The sequence below is a fragment of the Octopus sinensis genome, unplaced genomic scaffold (genome assembly GCF_006345805.1).
Source record: "Octopus sinensis unplaced genomic scaffold, ASM634580v1 Contig11832_ERROPOS66460+, whole genome shotgun sequence".
Taxonomy (NCBI): Eukaryota; Metazoa; Mollusca; class Cephalopoda; order Octopoda; family Octopodidae; genus Octopus; species Octopus sinensis.
This window is the reverse complement of record NW_021832438.1, coordinates 21230-47812: the sequence shown is the minus strand read 5'-3', so window position 1 is coordinate 47812 and position 26583 is coordinate 21230. Positions and strand designations below refer to the sequence as shown.

Sequence of the window (26583 nt, the reverse complement as noted above, 5' to 3'; positions counted from 1 at the left end):
CGAGTTCAATCCCATTGCGCTTGGGCAAGTGTCTATCAACATCTCCGGACCGGTTAATAGCTTTCTGAGTGAACTTGGCTGGAAGACACTCGTGGAAGCCCGTCTCACACACACACACACACACACACTCAACACGCTCGCACGCGCGCACACACATAATTATATTTGTATATGTTTGTATATATATGGATATTTATATATATATAAATATCCATATATATACAAATTTTATATACATATTTATATACATATTTATATATATATAATATCCATATATATACAAACATATACAAATATAATTATGTGTGTGCGCGCGTGCGAGCGTGTTGAGTGCGTGTGTGTGTGTACGGGCATGTGTGTGTGTACGGGCATGTGTGTGTGTGTGTGTCTGTGTGTGTGTCTGTGTGTGTGTGTGTGTCTGTGTGTGTGAGACGGGCTTCCACGAGTGTCTTCCAGCCAAGTTCACTCAGAAAGCTATTAACCGGTCCGAAGATGTTGATAGACACTTGCCCAGGCGCAATGGGATTGAACTCGAAACCACGTGATTGCAAGGCGAGCCACGCAGCCATGCCTGTTTTAAGTATGTATTGTATCACAATAGCTTGAGTTATTGTAGCAGTGTATATAAGCGTATATATGTTGGTATTCATACACCTTCGTAGATATATGCTTCAGTGCGTTTGTGAACGGGTAAGTATATATATATATATATATAACTCCAATTTCACTTGCGCTTCTCAAAACTTCATTTATGTAATCAGATGCTTTGGCTGCTATAAAATCTCTATATGGTCAACAGGAATGTCTGTCAAACGGAGATGTACAGTCCACAGACAACAGATATCTTCCCTACAATATCGCTAGATATATCTCATTGAACACATTGACAGACGTGCAAAACAACTGCAACCACAATTCCTAACCTTCCCATTATATATTAATTTGCATTTTGGACCTCAACACAAGTACGAAAACATAAAGTGGCCTCATTTATCAAAAAATATAAGACAGAATTAAATATAAGCCCATACTGAAAAATTAAAGATGTATCCCATCTATTGAAGGATATAAGCCAGAACTAAATGTAGGCCAATATTAAAAATTACAGATTTACCTCCCCTTTACTGAAAAATACCTTGGTAACAAATTATCCCCCGGGCAAACAAAACCTCTAATTTAGAATTGCAACCAAAACTCAAAATTTGAAAAGCCATAGCGAAACGGTTATAATGTAGAAAGAAAAACATTTTATTTTGTACATTATTGTATAATACTTTTGCTATGATGATTCTAATATATTCTTCAGTCTTGTAAAAGAAATGTGTTTTTTCATCTTGTTTCTTTCGTTATATATTCATCCACATATAATTATCCACCATACTTTCTATCTCGTGTGTGTGTGTGTGTGTGTGTGTGTGTGTGTGTGTGTGTGTGTGTTTGAGTGTGTGTGTGTGTGTGTATTGCGACAAAGTAAACTTTCATTTTATCAAGATGTCCTTGGCCTGTCGTACGCACCTCACTTCGATATTTACCACTTCTGAGGTTACACTCGCTATGAAATATATGTAATCAGCATCTTATCTGTTCCATTCCTTAACTCTTGTATATATATATTTTTTGCTGTAAGAATGGTTTTGTTATACGGTGTCGAGTTTTACAATCCTTTAAATAATAATAATGTATTTATTTAATATAGATCTTAAACTTGACAGAAACAGGATGGGAAATCCTACATTTTCTGTCGAGGGCTTATATACCCCATTATTGGGCTATTTTCCTTAGTCATTGCACGGTGATCGCTATCAGCTTTAAGCTTATATAAATGCCATTATTATTATTTATAGGATTGTAAAACTACAATCTTTAAATTCTCTTCCTGAGACATACGTCAAAAAAATTCTTGTTTAAGAATAATATATGTGTGTGTACGTATGTGTGTGTGTGTCTTTTTATTTGTACCTACCACCGCTTATCAACAGATGCTGGTTTCCCCATCACCAAGCTGTTCGGTTCAGTTAGAATGAATATCAAACGTAAGTAATAGCGTAGAACTGTTCTAGTAAAGCTCTTTGATGGTGGTGCCCCAGCATGGCCATAGTTCAACGACTGGAACAAATAAAAGATTGAACTCTCAAAGCATTTCAACTGCATTGAAAATGATTTGAAATAAATATACTCACGCCATCCCTTGTCCCCCAGCTTTGGTCAACAATGTTGACCAAGGCGTAAACCGGAAGCAAAACGTTCATGGCTGGAATCATGAACATGTAGAAAAGACCAAGAAATATGTTCCAACTTTCGTGAAGATGTAAAATGGCGGCATAGAAAACACTGAAGACGATAAACAATATCAAGTAATGATCTCCAGTTTCTGGGTCTGCAAAAGACAGGAATCAATAATTTGTTGTTGTTATTGTTGCTGTTGTTGTTGTTGTTGTTGTTGTTGTTGTTGTTTACAGTATTATTATCATTTTATTCTCTTTGAACAGCATCTAACGCTGGAGATGCACTACAGTGTCAGCTGTTTACTACCAGTGAAATAAAGTAACACCCACTTAGTTAGGAAATTAGAAGAGGCACTCAGTAGAGGCATAGCAACCGACGTGCTGGCTGCGAGATTGGTTCTTAACCAATTCTTCAGCACCAAGCATGAAAGTGCATTGTCGTGGGGGGGGGGGGGCAAAGTAAATGGCCACATCTCAGAATCATTTAGTATCGCATGTTCGGTCCGTCAAGGATGCCCACTGTCACTCCTCTACGTACTGGCATTCAAGTCATTTCTGCGGAAGCTGGAGATTTCGGGGTGCATCGCGCGTGACCTGGGATGCGGAAGGTTCGTGTCGACGAATGTGGACGACATCACTGTGCTAGTGTCGGAAACCTCGGAAATCGAGATGGTCAGCACTACCATAAGACGATACGAAGCGGTGACCGGAGCAATGATTAACCAGGAGAAGTCAGTGGGCCTGCAGCTCGGCACCTGGAGAGCGTTGTGGAGCGCTGTACGAATGGATCTGTCAAGTTGCTCGAGGTCTGGTTCGGTCCGGATCTCTAAGTGAACGAGAACTGGGGCAATGTGACAGACAGAGTGGCCAGTCTCACCCAGAAAGGAACGTGTTCCTTGTCGAGAAATTTAGAGGACAATAAAAAAATTGAGAATGTCAAAATCAGATGGCCTTAACTTAATGATGTCACCGATGCGAAAAATGTTTCATCTCTAAACAACGTCAAAACTTTAGGTGTCGACAAAGAGAACAACAGCAACAGAAGCAGCAGTGACAGCTGCAGCAGCAACTACAACAGCAACAACAATAATAATAACCTTTCTTTATTAGTCACAAGGGTCGATAAAAATAATATTGGACATTACAAAACATGAAGGACAAAGTGGGGTTACATAAAGTGTCGTGTAAAAAGTCAATAACAATGAAAAATATAATACCTAAAAGAGGCAAGCAACACTGGGCTTTTCTCAGTTGTGCTTTCTCCATGATTTTGTCGAGCTCTAGAATACCAAGGTATTTATAACCGTCCTCTTCAACTTGATTAATCAATCCTCTATTTGGTAATTCTAATCGTACCAGGGACTGTACCTGTCTCATTTCAGGATCATTATACCACACTTCTTGAATTCGAACTCCATCTTAATATCAACACTAAAACCGTGGACCGTGTTCACCAATGAATTCGCTTGTGCCTCATCCTTGCTCTAAAGCTTCAAATCATCCATGAAAAGGTGGTGGTTGGTTCTTTGAGATTTTCGCTTTAAACTGATATCCCAGTTTCATTTTCAATAATAACGCCGTAGGAAACTGGTCGGAGGGGCTGCTTAACTTGCTTGCGGTTTGGTTTGGACTGGATCTCAAGGCGAAGAAGAACTGAGACGAGGTGACGAGCAGAGTGACCAATCCCACCTAGAATTGGTCGCAAAGAAAGCTATTTCTGCATGATCGGGCGGAGGTGGCGAATGCTTATATAACATCCACCATATAATGCCACCTGGCTGTTATGCTTTGCATCGGTTTACATTTGCTGCCAACACTCGCCGAATAGATGAAGGACTGGTTATGCTGTGGCTGTTGATGCGCGGTTATAAGCTGAGGCTAAGATATCTCCAGCGCTTCCTTGGTAGTGAGCAGGTGTGGTCGCCGTTTGTCAGACTTGCTGTTACACTACTCATCACTTTGACTTAACCGCATTCCTGGATCAAGCATAGATCTACTCAAAGGCCTGGCAACTAGAGTGCTTTAGGTACAAGGCAAATTTTATCGACCTCGGAGAGATTAAAGACAAAGTTGACCTACGTGTGATTTGAACACAGAACGTAAAAATTTCTGAAGAAATACTCCTCGACATTTTTTTTTTTTTGCGTGATATTGTAGCAAATTTGTCATCAGGTCACATTTCTGCAGGACATAAATGAAAGTAAATAGACAGTGTAAACCACAGAGGTTCATCACTTTTTTTTCCCTTAATCCTTAAGTTAGCTCTATGACTTGAGATTTCTGGCAATGTCAAACCATAGTCACATACAACGGCATCGTTCCTAATGTTCGTACTTAAGGTTTATTAGCATTATATTTTTGAAGCTGGTGCATCAGTGAGTTATTTGAGACTGTTCTACATTGATTCCAACTTGCTGGAAATAACTGGTCCTGTGCATGGAGCAGAAATTTATCCAGTTCATACTTATCTCAAGAGCTATTGCGAAAAACAAAAGTTGCTGATTAATTTAGGCAAATAATTAAGTAAAATGCGGCACCCAATCATAACGTTATTCCATTATAGCGTCTTTGTACTTATAAAAAAAGTAATTTTTTTTGTTTTGCTTTGAATTAAGACAGTTAGTCAACAATCGGGATGAATTTGGAGTTGTGTGGTTCATGCAAAGTAAGCAATAAGGAATCACCAGAGCAGCGATCAGACTCTACGGCAACTTACCCCTAAGACTACACTCACATGTACAAGAGAGGAGGAGGAGAGAGAGAGAGAGAGAAGGGCAGACAGACCGAGAAAGGGACGCACATAAGTTATAACTTACCTGCGATAATGTCTTTGATTATATAGACGGCAGTGCCTATAAAACACATGAAAGAGCAGCGCCAAATATGAATGTTAAGAAAATGGTGACATTGGTTTGGGTTTTCGACGGAGCAAACAGACAGACCAACATATACGCTAAAACTGTAGCACAAACTAAGATTGAAGGCACCATAAAAGTTATTCCGAACAGCACGTCAAATCCAGCAACAATTATTATTAGGGTGGAACCTGCAAAGAACAAAGAAAAACAAATTTAAAATATTTTGTATCTTGGGAGAGGCATTATGTCAATAATAAATACATTGCTTTATTTTCTTATTTGTCAATTGGTTAAATATTCGGTTAACCGGAAAGTTCGTGCCGATTTTTAAAGGAAAGAAAAAGGTCAATAAATACGTGCCATTACATTTTTAATCAACCAAATATGAACCATTTTGTTGCACAATGCGTCTCCATCTTTCCTTTAACTTGAACATACCCTCTTCCCAGAATCGAGGTGGTTTCATGGCAAAGAATACATCAAGGTATCTTTTTACGTCATCCAAGGAATTGAAATTTTTACCATTAAGACTATTCTGCAGAAACTTGAATAAGTGGAAATCCGAAGGTGCAATATCTGGTGAATATGGAGGGTGGGGTAACACATCCCAGCCGAGCTGCAGCAATTTTTGTCTGGTTCCCAAAGAAACCTGCGGTCTTGCATTATCATGTTGGAAAACAACACCCTTCCTGTTAAATAATTCTAGACGTTTCTCTTGAATCGCTGCTTTTAACTCGTCCAGTTGTGTGCAGTATTTCTCAGAATTAATTGTCTGGTTACTTGGTAGAAGCTCATAGTACAGAATTCCTCTCCAATCCCACCAGACACAGCGCAAGACATTTTTACGGTGAAGACCCGCTTTTGGGGTGGCTAAGAGTGGCTCATGTCTCTTACTCCAGGATCGCTTTCTTTGAACATTTCGGTAGATAATCCATTTCTCATCACCTATCACAATTAAAGAAGGCGCGTTTTCATTCCGTTTATAAAGCGAATCACAGATGGAAATGCGATCCAACTCATGTGGTACCTAAACATCGTAGCGGTTTGTATACCCAAGCTTTACCAGGTGCTCATGAACGACGGATTTTGATTCAGCCTGCTCGAATCAAAAATATATAACCTCCAACAATGCATGAAGACTATCATCAATAACCAAAGAACAGCTGAGGAGAAATGGGCTGTTGAGAAAATCAGCCCCAAAGTGTTCTCTTTTGCAAAAACACACAAGGTCACTGTCTCTACTATTGATCCTCTAATTAATGAAAATAGCAATCTCCAAGATAACGCCAAAACCATGAGTAAGATACTGCAGAAACAGTACTGCTTTGTATTTGGCAATCCTGATATGGCCGATCTGGACAGTATAAGTAATGTTAATCAACACACTATATCAGACATAACGTTTCGCGCCCCTGATGTCTTAGCGACAATAAACGAAATTAAACACAATTCAGCAGTATCCTGCTTGTATCCTGAAGGTGTGTCCTCACCAACTTGCAGTGGAGGAACTCATTAGATGCTGGTTATATTCCTCAAAACTTTATGTCCCAGTTTTCAAAAAGAGAAACAAGTCCCTTGCAATGAACTACCGGCCAATCTCGCTCACCTTTCATATCATCAAGGAATTTTAGAGGGTGGTGAGGTCACAGATAAGCCACTTCCTTGAAAGCAACAGACTGCTGAACCCAAACCAACATGGGTTCCGTAACGCAACTTCTGCATCACTTTGATGACATTTTGAGAGTTTGGGGAGAAGGTTCGAATACTGGCGTCATCTGCCTTGATTTAAGCAAGGTCTTTGACATGGTGGATCATAAGATCCTCCTGAAAGAACTATCCAACATTGATGTCTCTGAAAAGTTACTACAATGGATCAAGTGTTGCCTGACAGGCAGAACCCAACACGTTGTAGTTGAAGGAGTAAAATCAAGCCCAGCCAAAGTCAGAAGTGGTTTTCCACAAGGCACTGTGTTGGACCCCATTTCTTTTCATCATCTACATCAATGACATTACTGACATCATCAAGCACAGTAACATAAGAATCTTTGCAGATGACTCCAAGATCCAGAAGGTCATCAATGAAGTGGGTGACCGATCATGCCTTCAGTTCCACTGGCCGTCATCCAATGGGCGGAAAAGAATAATATGCTGCTGAACGAAGACAAATTTCAATTAATCCACTTCAGAAAAGAGGATACCCTGAAATTCCCATACTCCCTTCCTTCAGGTGAAACTCTCATGGCATCCAACAACATCAGAAACTTAGGAATAATTGTGGACAATAACATAATCTGGGCCGCTCATATAAACAACGAAGTTAACATGGCCCGCAGAATGTGCTCCTGGATCCTCAGAACTTTCGAGTCAAGAGATATCCACACCATTATCTTTCTCTTCTCTACTTTTGCCCGGGCCCACTTTGAATACTGTTGTACACAGTGGTTTTCTCGCACGAAGCAAAGCATCATGAAAATTGGAGCAACTGAAAGGTCAAATAAAAAAAAAGGTAGCAGGCATGACAAGTCTTGACTATTGGGGTCGACTAGGAAAACTCAAGCTTTATTCTATCCAACGCCGCCGTGAGCGCTACATCATCTGCATGATTGGGAAAATAATTCATCAGTATTGCCCAAATGATGTTGGCATCGCCTTTAAGATACACCCAAGACTTGGACCCCGTGCTCTCCGCCCACAACATAAATCATACACGCATCATATAACAACAATATGGCACAATTATTTCACCTCAATTGGCCCCGCTCTCTTTTAACATTACAGCAAAATTCATTAAAGCAAAAAGGAATCTAATACTCTTAGCTTAGCTTTTCCATGAGGCTGGCCAGATTGGAGCAATCTCAAGATTAATCAGCCGAAATTGCGAGGATGATCCGGTTCTTGACTGAAGATTAAAGGCTTCGAATGACCAGTCCATGTTTTTTGTATCGTCTATCTGGGTGTTTTGCGTTCTTGTCCCATTTTGTATTATTTTATATACATATATAGCGGCGTACGTATACTTTGTTCTCGTATATATATATATATATAAATATATATGTGTGTGTGTCTGTGTGTGTGTGTGTGTGTATGCGCATATGTGTGTGTATCTGTGTGTCTATTTTTGTGCACGCACCTCTTGACAACCAATACTAGCTTGTTTTCGATCCATAGACTAGTCGTTAGGCAAAAAACACGCGGATAGAATAAGCAGGAGATTTTTAAAAAAATATGTACTGGTATCAGTTTTTTCAACTAAAACCCTTCGATGTGATGGCCCTGCATGGCCACAACACAAAGACTGAAGCAATAAAAGAAGATATATTTACCTGGAGAAACCATAACCGTAAAGAACATCTGAATAATGTACACGATGTACATGGCCGTAAAGCGGGCATTGTATCTCACCAGTCGAGGAAGATGCTTTACTACTAGGAATGTATTGGCCAAATCCGATAACATCCAGCGTCGTCGTTGTTTCAAGAACTCCCCCAATTTATATGGACAGTAAGTCGTGTTCGAGGCGAACGTACAAAATTTTAATTTCCAGCCTCTAATCATCATAAGAGTACACATCCATCGATCCTCGCCTTAAAAAGTAAAATGACATAAAGTACAAAAACATGAAAAAGAAAAATAAACAGATTTCGAGAAAACTATTAGCCTTTGTTTGTCCTGTGTATGGCATGTGATGCAGGACACCTCTCCCTGGCGCCCATTCATCATATATGATACACATTCCCATTTATTAACCGGCAGAGTAACTTGAGACTTATGAGGAGAAACTCAGAACGGATGAAATGAGGGTTTCAGACTGAAAGCCAGAAAATAAGTGAGGAAGTTTAGAACAAACGTATCTAAATGCAAGAGGTTCACTGATAAGGGACAGTTTGATGGAATGCTCAGAGAGAGAGAGAGAGAGAGAGAGAGAGAGAGAGAGAGAGAGTGAGTGAGTGTGTGAGTGAGTGAGTGAGTTAGGGAGGGAGGGAGGGAGTGAGGGAGGGAGGGAGGGAGTGAGGGAGGGAGTGAGTAAGGGAGGGAAGGAGTAGGTGAGTGGGTGAGTGAGTGAGTGAGTGAGTGAGGAGTGAGTGAGTGAGTGAGTGAGTGAGTGGGTGAGTGAGTGAGTCAGTCAGTCAGTAACCCAAAGAGAAAGAGGGAGATAGATAGATAGATAGATAGATAGATAGATAGATAGATAGATAGATAGATAGATAGATAGATAGATAGATAGATAGATAGATAGATAGATAGATGGAGGGAGGGACAGACGGATGGATAGATGAGTAGTTGTATAAACAAATGGATGGATGGTTGGATGGGTGGATGGGTAGTTGTATAACAAACAGATAGATGGATGGAAAGAAATGCCCACAGAAAAAGAGATTTGTGGAGTGAGAGAGAGATATATGGTAAAAGAGAGAGAGTGAGAGAAAGAGAGAAAAGAATGAAGATGATAGACCGATCCTTGCTCGGTTTCCGTAAAAGAATTGGTGGTGCGGCCCCATCAGTTCAATCTACAAATATATGTTAGTGCCCTACTGACAATATCAACTTTGTCTGTAGACCAGCCCTTTCTTCCAATACCAGTTCATAATCCAAGAGATTATACCAAGAGACGGATGGCGCACAAAATCTCGTGGCCTAGCGGTTAGGGTATTGCACTTACCATCACGAGGTCACAGTTTCGAGTTTCAGACCGGCTGTGAGTTGTATTCTTGAAGAAAAGCCTTCATTGCGCTCTGCTCCAGTTCTCGCAACTCTAAATGGGTAACCTTGCAATGGGTTTGCGTATAAAGGGGAAATGGGGACTCAGGACGATTACCTGAACGGAGGTCTCGCGAGCCAAATTTTGTTCAAGTCGTACTAGGAATCCCAACTGGTTGGCATTGGTTATTCATTCACACCAGAGGACACACACAAAAGGAAGAGGGTTATGGTCTGTGAACTCTTTATGGATTCGTCGAGATGGGCGAGGTTGGTGTGGTTGCTACTTATTCTAAACATCTGGGGATCAAAATGTTTCAGAAAAAGTAATTGACGGAAGAAACAGGTGAAAAGGCTTCATTTAACATTGTTAAAACGAATCCAGGAATCAAATGTTGGGTCTTTGATATCTTTGTTAAACTGTGCATTAGACCAACTGACTTTGAATACTGTATTGTCTAAATTACGTGAAGTGAAACGAATAAAATACTTTTTTTCCATTTCACTACGGATAATTCCCCCATGTATAAACTGTCATGGATCCTGGGTACGAAGCACGGCTACGAATTTGGAGGAAGAGGTTTCTTGAACTAAATTTTATTAACCCCGGAAGCGAAGTTAACCTTGACTTTATTTGAACTCAGAACCATAAAAGCCAGAATTTACGCCATCTCACTGAGAGCGGAAATATATTAAATAATAAACGAGCGAACCAACTAATATACGCAGAATGAAATATCGAAATAATTGGCGCCGTACCTGTGTCTTTGATAAGTACATCCATCGGTTCCATACTTTCTTGAGAATAATCGTCCAATAAATTATAGAGCGCAGTGATTCTATACAGACTGAAACATCCTGGGCAACACATCACCGACCCAATAATATTCTGAGCAGTCTTTGTCATCCAGAAATCTTTAAAAAAGGAACAAAATTTTTAAATACAAACGAAAAAAGACAGTAAATATACTGTGTATATGAAAAATATGTTAAATTTTCAAGATGTGAATGCTTATAGCCTGTTGCACTCACAGTCGCAAGATCATGGTTTCGATTTCAGGTGATGCGTTGTGTTCTGGGGCAAACACTTCATTTCGCGTTGCTCCAATTCACTCAGAAGTAAACGGAGAACACTGCCACGGACTGGTGTCCTGTTCATCGGAAATATGAGATTGGTCACTTGTACGTCATAGAAACCGGGTAACCGGTGCCATTGGATCTTGGAGTGAACCAAGACTGGTCAATAGCTTTGTAAAGTCCGAGGCTCAACCACACAGCACTAAGTCTGTATATAATGTTCGGTTAAAGATAAATCTAACACGCTGTAAATAGGTACAGTATGTGATGGTAACGGCAGTAAGTAACAACAGTATTATAACTAACATATATTTTCTTAGCTTGCAGCGACCGAATACAGATTATGTTATGATAGATCACTTCCTGATGTGATACGTCTAAACATATCACGTGAGGATGACATCATGAAGTGATGATGTTACAACTCAGTGAGTCATGTCATTCTCTCTTTTTCTCTCTCTCGCTCTATCCCTCTATCTATCTACCCGAGAAATTATAAATTATCACAATTATCATAATTTCTCATACATTTGGCTTGTACGAGGGGCGTTCAATAAGTAATGCCCCTAACCCACTTCCCATAGCAGTAGAGCAACGAAACTTGGCACAGTTATTAGTCTTTTTCTACATAGGAACCACCCAGAGTTACGCATTTCTCCCATTGTTTGATGCAGCTCTGGAGACCGTTTTTGTAGAAGACCCCAGCTTGGTTCTCCAACCTGAACGTGACTTCAGAAATCAAGGCTGCATCATCTGGGAAACGCTTTCTTTTCAAAAACAACTTCATGACTGGGAAGAGGGGAAAATCAGAGGGTGGAAAGTCAGGAAAGTAGGGGGATGGGGGAGGAGTTCATAGCCATACGCCTGTGCTTCTGATCTGGCGACAAGCGAGTTGTGGACCGGAGCGTTGTCCTGCAGGAGGAGGATGCCTTTGCTGATCTTGCCCCGCCTCTTGATTTTGATAACTTCTCTTAATTTCCTCAAAAGTGAAGCATAATAGGCTCCTGTAATTGTGGTACCCTTTGCCAGGAAATCTGTCATCACTACTCCGTCCTGGTCCCAGAAGACTGTGAGCATGACCTTGCCAGCGGAGGGCTGCACCCTTGCCTTCTTTGGAGGGGGTGAGTCACGGTGCTTCCACTGCATTGACTGGGCTTTGGTCTCTGGATCATCGTGATGGACCCAGGTTTCATCCTGTGTAATCAGTCTTTTGAAAAATTTTGACTCATCTTCTTGGCACATCTCCAAATTCATCCTCGAGCACTCGACGCGTTCTTGCTTCTGGAAAGGCGTGAGCAACCTGGGAATCCATCTGGCAGACACCTTTTGCATATGCAAATGGTCATGAATGATAGTTTCCACAGACCCGGTACTAATCTTGACCTCATGGGCTATTTGGCGAATAATTATGCGTCGATCTTCCAACATGACAGCCTCAACTTGACGGACAGATGCCTCATCAACGGCAGAAGCGGGGCGACCAGATCTGGGAGCTGTTTCCACAGAGTTCCGACCATGTTTGAATTCCCGATACCAGCGTTTTACAAGGTCATATGATGGGGCATCATCACCATAAGTTACTTTCATTTCATCAAAAGTCTCCCGTGGTGTGCGTCCTTTCAAATACAAAAACCGGATCACTGCTCGACACTCAACAGGCTCCATTTCACACTTGACTCAGTTCAAACACATGTAAATCAGAAACCACAATTAGTTCAGAGCTGTAATTTATCACGTACTCTATAGAGATATAAAAAATTGCACATGCAAAATTTCAGCTAGATCAAACAACTGCAAGTGGGTCAGGGGCATTACTTATTGAACGTCCCTCGTATATCATAACCAGTAATACTTCTGAATACAGTAATAACCACACAACTGTACGGGAAGTAGAATGGATAATGAAACTTTAAACTCACCTATAACCGTCGTACATCTAAAAGTACAAGGTAAATTAACTATCTGTATATGTATATATTCTTTTTTCTTTCGTTTCTTTCTCTCTCGTCACTCTTCCCCCTCCTCATCCATCTTTCCCATTCTTTCTTTTCTGTCGCTTTTTATTTTTAATGAAGGACTTGCATTCGAAACGTAAAAGATACTTTCCTTTCCTTTTAAGCTGTAAACTAATAACACTTTTGTTAAATGTTGTCCTTCTCATTTTCTCGTCTTTTGTTTTTGCTCATTGCATAACTCACACAAACACGCGTGTTTGTGCGTGTGTGTCTGTGTGTGTATGTGGGTGCGTGTGAGAGAGTGTGTGGACCTTTGCGTATGTCTGAGTATGTGTATATCTGTATGTCTGTGTGTCTGTGCGTCTTTGCGTGTGTATCTGTATGTGTGTATGTGTGTGTGTGTGTGTGTGTGTGTGTGTGTGTGTGTGTGTTGTGTGTGTGTGTGTGTGTGTGTGTGTGTTTGAGTGTTCAAGCTATAATCCGTGTAGAATGGCTATAGGCTCGTTTTCGGCCGATTTCCAGACTACATATACATTTCATTCCTATTTATACTTGTATCTGCGACATTCTAAACAGAAAATCTGAATATAGATAAGCCGGGCATAATTCACCTAGATTTTACATAGAGAACATCTTCAGAGGTGTACTAACGATTCGGTAGAGTAAGAGAGATTGGTTACACTTTGATGTATCTGATCTATTTGATTTTTAATATTGGCAGTCATTGACTTACATATATGATTGTCATTCAAGATTTAGTAAAACTAGAAAAACGTAAACTTTATTTATGCATCAATTGCTGTCGGATATATCGCGCTTGGCTAAAATTAATTTACACAATCACACAAGGTGAATTTCAGAGGAAGCCTAACTAAACACATACACATCGACCTATCTCCCTACCTACCACCCTATTGAATACATATATACATATGTGTATATATTTTTTATATCGAAATAAGAATAAACGTCTCAAAACACTGCTACACGCGTTTCAGTAACGTGGTTGTTTTTCAACAATGCGTAGCATATATTACGTAATTTCACATTGCGTAAGCACGCCATTTCATCGGGCAATATCCAGCCTTTTATCGTCAAGACCTATTCAAATTATGTCGCTTGATATTTAATATAGTTTTTATTGATTGTTTATACAAAATATCAAGTGTTATTTAAACAACATTAGAGAAAAAGAAAAACCAACCTTTGATATATTCAAACATTTGGACCCATACAATTGGGTGATTCTTCTCGCCGATGGGATGTGTCCGGCCACAAGCACCACCGAGGCGAAGATCACCATTACAAGTGTTCAGTAAATCAATCACAGCGTCATCATTGAACTCCATGTCAGAATCCGTTGCTAGAATATAGGTCCGGCTGTCGAATTCTTCAAGGCTCGGAAGGAACGGTGACTTGATGTTTACTTTGGTATCCTTAATTGAATTTCCACTGATTGTGTTAATAGGTTTTTCTTCTATTTTTGGATTAATACGAATACTGGCATCATTGCGACCCATATCAATTATTGTACTCAGAGTGACAGAATCTTCAAGCCCACGCAAGTATGTAGAGTTCACCGACGAATGGTTGCTCGCTGATAATCTACCGTTCATCTTGAGGACACTCAAGCGATTTGGTTGGAATAGAACGCTAGAGGATGACTTTATGCTGCCACCCAGTTCTGAATCATCCGACCAGTCTGATGAATCATCTTCGCTGGAAGCTGCCGAAGAATCACTATATTGATTCAGTAACGAACGTACGAGTAAAGATCTTACTGTAGGTTTTTTCATTTGCTTGCTCAATGAATCTACACCATAGAATTTCCTTTCAGCGACACAATACCGGGCGTTGAATGGCGTCGATTCCATTTCGCTGCGTTTCAGTCTTTTCTCAATCCAATTGTAAGCCTTTTTCACCCGGAAACTCATTATGTAGTTCATATATAATACCTTTAAAGATCGAGAAGAAATTACAGATTATATATACACATATTCACACACATATTCACACACATATTCACACACACATATACGCACACACATGTGTGTGTATTTGTATGTCCGAATATAAATAAAGAAAGAGAGAAAGGTAGAGAGAGAGGGATAGGTAGAGGGTGTGCGTGTCCGTATGTGGCAGTGATTGTGCGTGTGAGTGTGTGTATGTGTTTGTGTATGTGTGAACAATGATATTTCGTGATGGAATGGAGATTATTGTCAATGGAATTAGTTACTGCCACTTGCATCGTCATTGATTCTTTCTTAAAAAAAGACAAAAGAGTAAAGTCGCCTCCATGAGATCCGATGTCAGAATAAAGAACAACTGAGACTATAAACAGTTTTTTCCTTTTCTTGTGCACACATTTATACAGAAAACCCAGAACACATCGATTAAATCCCTGTTTTCACAAGCCAGTAATTATTAAGGAAGGAAACATAGCAATTACGTTGATCCCATTACTTGACTACTACCTCATAACATCGACCCCATCAGGAGGAATGGCGAAGTTAACTTACTTTGACGAAATTTGAACTCAGAACGTAATGAATCGGCAGAAACACCACTAAGCATTTTTACAGACGTTTTAACAATTCTGCCAGTTTTCCTCTTAAAAGGTTTCAAATTTTGGTGCAAAGCCACTAATATTTCGAAGGAAGGGGACATGTCAATTACATGTCAATCGACCCCAGATTGGTACTTATTTTATCGACCCCGAAATGATAAAAGCAAAACTGACTTTCGTGGGATTTGAACTCAGGGCGTAAATCTATTTGCTAAAATGGCAGCAAAATTCGTTAAAAGCACATTAACGTGTTATTTTAAGGACTTAGTGGATATTGAAGTCTTAGATATGTAAAAGACGGAGTGATTACAGGTGGAATGCTTTTGTTATAGGTTTGTTTAGACTGGGCTAGTGTTTCTGTAATTGCAACAAAAAAAAAGACAAATAAAACTGACTGAAATCGACCTGTTAAAATTAGCAGCGAATTCATATAGCCTGCTGTCTTCACGCTTTGCCTGCCCAAAGCAATTTCGTAAAATTATCTTTTGTTTCATACTTTTTGATAATATAAAATTTTCCTTTCACAAGTCTTAAGTTACCCTGGTTGTTGAAAAATATTGAGAATGTGTATCATATATGATGCATGAATTGCAGGGAAACATGTCCTGTGTATCACAAGTGACATACAGGACATAGAGGTTAAAAAGGAAAAGACACACTGGAAAATGCGGTCCTGTAACAGATACACTGTCCAGAAATGGTGTAGTACTTCAAACGGACGAGAGGATAGAGAAGGAGAATTTTTATCTTTCTATGAGACATTAACGGTTGAAGTGAAATTTAGCCAACCCGAAATTTAACTGCCTTTTTTCTCTAACAGAATCTTAATTCATAATATTCTGTCGCGAATTACGCATTATTCTTTTTTAAAGAAATGAAGAAATGGTTAATATCGTTCTAGACTGACTCTTTGAAAATATAAGTTGAGTCAGTTACGGCTGGAATGCATTACGGAATTTTATTGGTCGGGATTAATCTGGGATAAAGTAATAACAGCTAAATCTTTCTCAGACATACTACGATCTTAAAAAGAATAGTATCATTGCACATACACGCAATGTACAAGAAAAGCCAAATGTAGCCAAATCATGAAATCATAGCCTATTGGATTAAGACATTAGGTATGCTAGAAAGTCTATATCCATATATGAATAAAACAAGCTATGGTTGTCATGATTGGGACAACCTAGTTCATAGCTCTGTTCAGTCAGATCTTTCTTGGCTCTAAGTAATAACAAGGGTTTCCTGGATACATTATGTATTAAAAAATAGACAGGAGTTGACAAAGATTTGATCCTGTATTCAGATATTTCAGAGTTGGTAAACAGCTAACAACAACAACGAAGAAAAGCTTAAATTTTGGTAAGAATCACAAGACATATTCTTGAAACCGAGCCAACTAGCAGGAGTAGACCAAGAACAAGATGGTTAGATAATAGCCATAGTCTCTGTTAGTCATGCTAGGGAATCCATGTGGAAAGTGTAATGACGATGGCTTCTGGTAGGGACCATGTAGAGGAGGTGCCTGATGACTCTACCCACACAATTCAACACTGAGTAGCAGGAAGAGAAAATGGTTGATGGATTAATTGGCATCAGCGACACAACAACATATCTAAAATATGAGATCCATACATTAGTTTTGTGATGCAAAAACAGGTCCGATTTTTGTAATGTAGTTTTTTTAGTGCAAATGACGTGAGGTTGGTTATAAGCTCAAGTGCCTTCCATCATAAACAGCAACAACAACAGCCCATGTTTTGAGACTCACTGTTATTGTTACCATAAAACTTAAGGCGGCGCGCTGGCAGAATCGTTAGCACGCTGAGCAAAATGTTTAGCGGCATTTCGTCTGTCTATACGTTCTTAGTTCAAAGTCCGCCGAGGTTGACTTTGCATTTCATCCTTTAGGGGTCAATAAAAAAGCAACAAGTTAAACACTAGAGTCCATGTGTTCGACTTCCCACTCTCACAAAATTTCAGGCTGTGCGTCTATCACAGAAAGGATTGTTATCATAGGATTTACAGACGATATGGAGGATATGGAGTAAGTTAGCCATTCTGAATACACACATATACACATATAGATACACATGCACATGCATATATATAGATACACGCATGTATACATACAAATACATGCATACACATGCACACACACATACACAATCACATATATATATATACACACACATACATGCACATACATACACACATATTTATGAATTAGACTTACCTGACTCCATCGCTTTTTCGGTTTCACCTTTTGAGAGTCTTTCAGGTGCAGAAAAAACGGAACGCCACCATTTAAGATCCATTGCAGCTGCAATCCGTAAGGCATTCGATTTGCATACACTTCTGTACGAGCAATGTTCAGTTCGTTTTGAAGTAACGACAGAAGCTGCAGAGCAAACTCTCCAAGATCCTTTCCGTTACAACCATTATCAAGAATCACGTGGGACTCTATATAGACATGAGACAGTTTTTTCGACAAGGATAATCTGGAATTCACAGAAGAGATTTAATAAAAACAAAAGATACAACTGACAAATTCAGACAGGCAAATCTGAAATGGACTTCAAGCAGAGAGGGAATGTCTTCGTGACGTCGCAAATGGCGACAAAAGGACTTTGACAAACCTAGCTGATTGAATGTTTAACTTAACAATTAATCAAATAATCAATTAGTTAATTGATTAAGTAGTCAACCAATTGACAAATAAATGAAGAAGTGAAATAGAACCAGTGCTTATTATTGAAATAATGGCCCTCCCGATATAGAACAAAGTATCATAATTACAGCAACAAAATCATTGCTAACTTTACTTCTCGGTCACCTCTATGACATATTTACAATGGAGAGCCAAGTGCAACTCTCTATGCATTGGCTGCATGTTTTGTCGCTTATCCTAGTATAATGGAAACATTCTCATGTATTGACATAATCATTCTCCTGATATTTAACAAAAGCTGTTTCATCTTACAAACCGAATGCAAAAAACGAAATACCCTGTTTAACATTTCTTAAAAGATTGCTAGTGCGAACAACACTAACTTTGACGTTTCTCTCAGCTATATTCCTTAACAAACCAACCAGTGTTGTTGTAAACATTTTTTTGTGAACCTTAAAATAGTAAGACCAACATTACATATAAAAGAATCTTGATTAACAACAAGAAAATTGTAACATTCAAATTGTAACCTATCACTGTTTACTCTTGTATTCTCACGTCAGATTGAACACAAGAGAGTAACAAAGTTCATCTATCAAAGCATACACACAGCCATACCAATGCTGGCATACTGCAGATATACATATAGCTATACAATATACACAAACTGATATATATATATATATATATATATATATATATATAATTTGATACAGTTTCATTAAGTATAAAGAAGAGAATATCACTAACGATTTTGGAAGAAGTTCCTTTCTTGTGTGTGAGCGCTTTCGATTATACTTTCAAACACATGCGTTCAACAACTGCTCAGAATATTTTTATAAATTCATACATACTGCTTCATACTTATACATAAACGTAAAAACGCGCGGCCGCACAGACACACACACATACACACACACACACACACACACACACACACACAAACATATGTGTATCTCTTATTATAAAAGGCAGATTTTATCTGCCTCCCTTTGGGAGTTATAGAAATCTACAATATAGCATTTCTTCAATTACAATTTACCTAGCAGTTTTAAGAGTACAATGCATCGCGTCATGCCAGGTCCAGTTTTTAAAATTTAAACTCCAATTAAGCAAAATTTACAGAAAACTCACATTCTGGTGTGTGTGTCAAATGCTTTTCTTAGTCTGGTTTACACCACACGCAAACGCACACACACAGTGTGCGACGAATAAAATGAAAGTAAATGTAATATTTGTTTCTGTCTATCACGCTGATAGATACATGAGTAAAATGTATGGGAAGCTAACAGATAACAGTGAGTGAAAATGTTCTTGGAAGAGAGTAAATTAGCGACAGAGTGATTTGAGGAAGACTAAACTGAAAGTATGAAACAGTGTTTATGTATAAACAGACGACACTTATATAAACCCTTTCGTTACCAAACCGCCCGAATTTACCTATTCATATTTAAATGAGAATATCAGAGTAAATCTCTTTAGTACATTCGTGAAAACACGTATTATACTTCGTAAACACTTCAAATACAGTTTTGTACAAAAATCGAAGTGTAATTTTAATTCCGTGAATTATGGGAGATTTTTTTCCGAAATTTGTTCCTATTGTGTTTTCAAAATTTGTAATTCTGACAAAAAATGGATACGAATTTCATTATATCAAGCAGCGAGTCAGAATTCGAAGGATTTTCTACTGAAGACCTTCATAAATCTAACTCTATGACTGAAAAAAAAAAAGCATCTTTATATAAGAGTGAAGTTGTGTGTCTGTCCCCTTCGATTTAGATTCGTAACTACTCCCACATTTTGCCGTGCAGTTTAACCAAAAGCGGGTATCTTATAGTCGTGATTCATATCGAGCCCTTCTGGGTATTAGCGCGCGTCTACGATGAGTCTACGATTTAAAAAAAATTTACCATCATATTTTTCCATTTTAATGCATTTTTCGCTTTTATATAAGGGAAGTAACTCTCTAAAAATATCTACGATGTGTCAACGATTTAAAAAAAATTTACCTTAATTTTTTTTCAATTTTTAATGCATTTCTTTGCTATTTTTTGGCTATAACTCTCTAAAAATGCTTATATAGTTATTTCCCTTACAACCCGAGCAACGCCGGGCGATACTGCTAGTATATATATAAACACATGTCGAGTTTAAAATTTACTACAGTTGTTTTAGTATCATTTTAATGATGCACGAATAGATTACATCATAGCAAAAATCCACCACTACCAGGTAAATTTGAGCACATAACGTTTAAACAAGACAAGCTTGTAAAGAAGAGGAAAAAATTTTAAAAAAAGGAAAAGACAAGGGAGATAACCAAGGTTACAATAATTCGATGACAAGCAGACATAAACCAGATGCTAATGGTTTACCAAGTGTCCAGTCGTCTAGTTTTAAATTCCGGACATAGCCATCACTAATAATAAAAAGGAGTACTGGTGAAATGTACCAGTAAAAATCTATGTAAAATCTAAACGCAATAGAACTGATATAATGATTTGGTATAGATAAAGGAAACTGTGTACAGTTGTGGAAATCAGTTGCCCAGCGGACATTAACGTAAAACCGAAGATCAGTGAAAAAGAGAACACCTACGCTGAACTATTGAGAAATCTGCAGTTACTCTATCCAGATTACAAATTCAGGATTATGCCTGTTACTATTGGGGCACTGGGATATATAACGTACTGTCTAAATATCAATCATGAGCAAAGCCAGAAAGAAGAAAGCTAATTCGAAGACTACAAATCCAAGCTTTCGCTTAAGTATATATATGAGCATGTCTAGATATGCTTGTGAAAACATACATAAAACAAAACATACAAATCTTCACGTATACATACATACATGCATACAAAAATATCCCATTGATGTTCTTGAAATTCCGATGAAGGAACATTGGATCTAGGTTAGAAACCGGCTATTTTTCTATTCACAAGAGATCTTGAACTAAAAATGAATAATGACATACAGACATAATACACACACACACACACACACACACACACATGTATATATGACTCTAAGGTGTTTAACAACCTGCACTTTGAGATTTTATTCTCCACTGGGCCAATAGCATCCGATCGGCAAATACACGTGGCATGTACATTAAGTATAAGTGGTTGATAATAATTATGACTTGTGATGCTTTTATTTCACATTTGAATATATATGTATATATGTATGTATGTATGTATGTATGTATGTATGTATGTATGTATGTATGTATGTATGTATGTATGTATGTATGTATGTATGTATGTCGATAAGAATTTCCCTGTGGGTTATAAATACCGCTGCATTTCTAATAGATCCTGTCTAAAACTTTCATGCTCAACTACATTAAGCTCGATAGTCGCAGGGAATAATAGATTTAAGCTTGGGAATACGGGTAGCCCTAATACGAGTAGGATTAATAATAATATAGATAAAAAAAACGCACAGGGATGAGTAACCGGAATAAAGTCTGCAATTGTCGGAACTGCAATTTATGTCCATTAGGGAACTCCTCTTTCAGGAAAAAACGTGGTATACAAGACTGAGGTCGTAACTGCCAAGCAACCTACAAAAGTATACATAGGGAGTACCACGGAATTTAAAAAAGAGACATAGAGGGCACATCAGCTCATTCTCGAACCCATGAACATAAAATGCAACAGCACTGGCTACATGTATTAATAAACTAAAAATGCGGGATAAGGAATTTAGATTAGACTGGTCAATTGTAACGGAAACTACACCATATAGAACGTATACTAGAAGGTGTAAATTATGTACACAGGAAGTAATCAGTATACTTCGTACAGACAAAAAAATTGTAATTAATAAGATCTCGGACTTTATAATTGCATGTAGGCATAAGTATTTCGCTGCGTTTAAGCTTGTTTAAAGTAGATAGGATAGATTGCCTTAATAAATTAATTTTAAAAACTTTTTCCCACTTTGGTTCGATTTGATCAACTTTAAGCGTAAAATTCTTTATACTTTAGCATCTTAGTGGTTCACGGCTTAACGTCGTATTCGAACCTATTAACCTTCTATATATAGGGTTTAAGTTAGCGATTATTGTAAATTATAGATTACAATTACCATGGAGATTTTAAACCGTTCCCACTAACATTATGCATATATGGATTCATCCTATTTTTAATTATTTAACTATCTTTAATTATCAGCAATCCAACTGTTTTTGTTTTTTTTTCAAATGGTTAACCTGATTTATGTCGAAATTTGAGTCTTCATCCCTCTCTCTTATCAGACAAAATATCCGTCATTATACTTTTACAAATATTTTTATTTTCATTCGCACAAATGTTTCACTTCACTTGTTTTTACTTTACAAAGCCTTTTCCTATATCCTTACGAACATTTCTAAAATATTATAACATTTTTTTAAAAATATAACATTACTCCATATGACTACAAGTTTTATAATCTTTCTCAAATTTTTAAACAATTTTAATGGATTTTTGTACCTCTGATGAGGGAAATGCGACTATTTGTACTGGCTGGAAAATTCACCCAACACAAACGCATCACCCGAAACGATCGAAAGGCTCTGTACTACTGCTTTTCTTTGGATTATAATATTGGAGCGCTTGAAACCTAATATCTCGATGAATTGTTTATGTATTTTGAACTTCCACGATAAAGGAATTTGACCCACGAAAATCTGTCATCCACTTTAATTAATGTTTATATATATATATATATATATATATATATATCTATATATATATATATATATATATATATATATATATATATATATATATATATATATATATATATGCAGACAAGACAGAAACAGACATCCTTATAAACATTAAAATTTATTTAAATCTGAAATTAGACATTCAGATTGTTTATTAATTATTATAATGTGAATATCTAAAATTTAGTAGACATGCCCTTTGCATTTTTCAATGCAAGAATCCTATAAGGTATACTACTAATCAGATAACGAATATTCTCTGGCGGAATTTCTTGCCAAGTGGGGAACAGAGTCAAAGGCTTTCTTGTAGTCTAGCCACATTGAAACTAGGTTCCTTCGATGCCCTCGCACCTTTGACGTCACAGTTTTGTTGATTAACAATTGTTCGGCACATCCCCAGGCTCCCTTTTTACCACCTGCTTATTCTGCTGTAATGATGTTATTGCTTTCATAATGGTGTTGGAGAAGGCGGTTTAAACATGCTGTATATATCTTTTACACTAAGTTCTGGCATGTAACTGGCCGGCAGTTTTTTACTACGTGGGTGGTTTTGCATTTGGGGATCAGTTTGTCTCTGCCAAAACTAACTAGTGTCGTATGCTACGGTTCATATTGAGAACTTGCTGATACAGGTTAAGACTAGGTCGGTAGAAGGTTAGCTTCTTGTACGAATATCCAGCAACCAAGTCTCTTCCAGGTGCTTTTCCATCCTGGAGTTTCTGGATCACAGTTGCAAGGGTATCACCATCAATGCTGTACAATGTCTTTGGTGTAAAGCAGGAATAATACCTTCTTCGAATTTCTTCCTGCCACAGATCATCTTCACACCAGATTTTCCTCAAGAAGGAGTTTATGGCTTCTAATTAAGGAGCTTCGTATTTCTTTATTGACAAGAGGCTAAACATAGAGGGGACAAACAAGGATAGACAAAGAGGTTAAGTCGATTACATCGACCCCAGTGCGTAACTGGTACTTAATTTATCGACCCCAAAAGGATGAAAGGCAAAGTCGACCTCGGCGGAATTTGAACTCAGAACGTAACGGCAGACGAAATACCGATAAGCATTTCGCCCGGCGTGCTAACGTTTCTGCCAGCTCGTCGCCTTGTTAAGGAGCTTCTGTGATGTTCTCTTCTCCTCCTCTCATGTCTCTGTATACAGCTGTCTGGTTCCGGTTAAATTTTTTGCTTATTGTTTTTTCTCTTGGTTATTCTCTTCTGATCCTGCTTGAAGGTGATCAGTTTGCAAGTGAGTGTCCTGTTTTTGCTGTTTCCAAGCATCATTTCTGTCTCCTTCTTCAATTTTTCTTGGTGAGACGTATAGTGATTTGCTTGTTTGCACGCAGTAAGCCTCTTCACCATCTTCAAAATCCATGATGGTACTTTCTTTGTTGTTTCGGTTTTGTTCAAACTTTGAATGTCGCTCATGTACTGCTTTGCAATAGTAGACAGGACATATAGACAAGCGTTAATCTGCTAGAATAAGGGTTCATTTCACTGTTGTAAATATTCCTCTCCAATTTCGTTAACAGCTTTTACTACCGCATCTGATGTTTTTTTTTTGGTTTTTTTTTTACTTACTTTCACACAGAATACTCTCTCCACGTGAGAGTATGTCAAATCCAGAAATTTCTCGGAAAATTTCAGATAGGGCACATTTCATAAATATATAACTTTGACTACTACTACAACTACTACTACTACTACTACTTATACTACTATTACTACCACTACTGCTGCTGCTACTACTACTACTACAATAATTATTGCAGTTGTGCCAGCTATTTACCGTAGTCGTAGTAGGGGAGAGTGGTCAGATACTCTTATCAGTAATGTAGTTTTGTCGACATGCACTATAGAATCTGTATGCATGCATGTATGTATGTATGTATGTATGTATGCATATATGTATATATGTATGTGTGTGTGTATGCATGTAAGTATGTATGTATGTATGTATGTATGTATGTATGTATGTATGTATGTATGTATGTATGTATGTATGTGTTCGTGTATGTGTGTGTGTATTAAAAATAGTTATTTACCCTTCTATACTTTTCAGGAGTCGCTTCATTTCGAATTCTGCTTCTCTATACATGGTTGTACATATAAAAACTTTGCTCACTTTGGATACCCCGGTCAACATTTTACTCATCTTACCATGTGTGGTATGAATTCCTTCCGGATTGTAATTCAAATGCAAATGATGTTCGAGGAAGATATTGTTGTAAGTAAAACTTAAGAAGTTCGATTCCGAAGGTTTCAGTATGGAATTTGGTACAGGTGTATGGTTCATGCCCAGCATTAGAAATGGTAACAACCAAAGTAAAATTGCAATTCCTAAACAAAACCACGAAGCAATAGTTAATCCTGACAGGGCAGACAACTTTACGATATGAAAAACTCCATAGAAATTGTCAACAATGATGATCAAGATTATGATCGGAGTGACAAATATTGTTGGTAGGTAAATACCACTACGTGTAAGGCATATTCGTGTTGATATGTAAGTGGATGCATGAGATAATAAACCAGCAAAGAGGTGAATCAAGAGTCCATATCTGATGGTTTTTGTTGAGTTTATATTACCGAAACCTTGCATTAAACTGTTAAATGATTTTTCGAAGCTGTCCTGCCGATTTAAGTAAGTTATAACAACGGCTATGACAAAAAATACTACCAATTTCAAAATAGTATAAATTATACTGGCATTTTTACGACCATCAACGTCGCCATCTCGAGATCGTATTATAAATGTTGCTATTCCAGGGCACCACGTGAAAGATAAAGCCAATAAGGATGTAGACAAAATGAGAGATTGTGAAATAGTCAAGATTTGGCTAAAACCAGTCACAAATGACGTGGCCACGACTAATGCTACATAAATTAGTCCGAATACAACAAAAATAAGTTTCTTCATAGATTTAGTGTTTGAATTGGTGTTATCATGGTCCAATATCCACTGGAAAAAAAGAAAGAAAAGAGAGAAATAAGTACAAATGTATTAAGAATTTGGTATTGTTTAATGGTAGGCCATATTATATGTCAACATTTCATACAATTTGGTAATGAAACTGGCAATATTTACATGTATATCTTAAACAAATTATTAGTTTGTTCAGTAAGTTGAATATAATGCTGGTATGTGAAAAGACCTTTATATTTAAATATGTATGTTGTGTGTATATACACACACATACACACACACACACACATATATATATATATATATATATAAATATTATTTGAGACAAAACCACTATTTTGCAAAACAAACAAGGAAAGACTTAATCAATACATAAAATTTAATAAATAGTCAAAAAAACCGCCACTACAATCGTTTCTTGTCTTGATCGACAATCTTCAGGTGGACTTCCAATAATTCAGTTATATATAAACAATAAGAAAATGGAGAGTATATATATATATAAATATTAATTTATTAACATGTAGTTATTTAAAATACCTACAATTGTTTCAATTTTACTCAATACTATTTACAACGTTATGAATAAAATAAAATAAAATTTACATTTAGAATATTATATGAGTAAAACCTCATCAGGGCTAATTGACATAAAATAATTACATGTTGTTAAGTCGAGATTTTAAAACAAACTGGATAAACGAAGTTATGTTTATATGTATGTGGGCCTGTTAAATATATTTCATAAGAAAAGAAAAGAAAATACGAATAAAAATAAAAATTAAAATAAATTTTTAAAATATAGCCATTATACTGGGGTCGATGTAATCGACTTAATCCCCTTGTTTTTCTCCTCTATGTTTAGCCCACTGTGGGCAATAAAGAAGTA

At 37.6% G+C, this 26583-nt stretch overlaps 1 protein-coding gene across 1 annotated transcript; it reads right to left on the bottom strand.

Moving 5' to 3' along the window:
* Positions 1-2180: 2180 nt before the first annotated feature.
* On the bottom strand, positions 2181-25370 carry LOC115229098 (the record flags this gene model as incomplete). The annotated part of the gene is made up of 9 exons (XM_029799518.2): positions 24814-25370; positions 17616-17880; positions 14018-14768; positions 10541-10696; positions 8407-8667; positions 5089-5271; positions 3443-3622; positions 2764-3120; positions 2181-2395 (listed from the first exon to the last, which is right to left on the bottom strand). Coding segments are annotated over exons 1-9 (2925 nt in total), but the record flags the coding sequence as incomplete, so codon positions are not given.
* Between the last annotated feature and the right edge of the window lie 1213 nt (positions 25371-26583).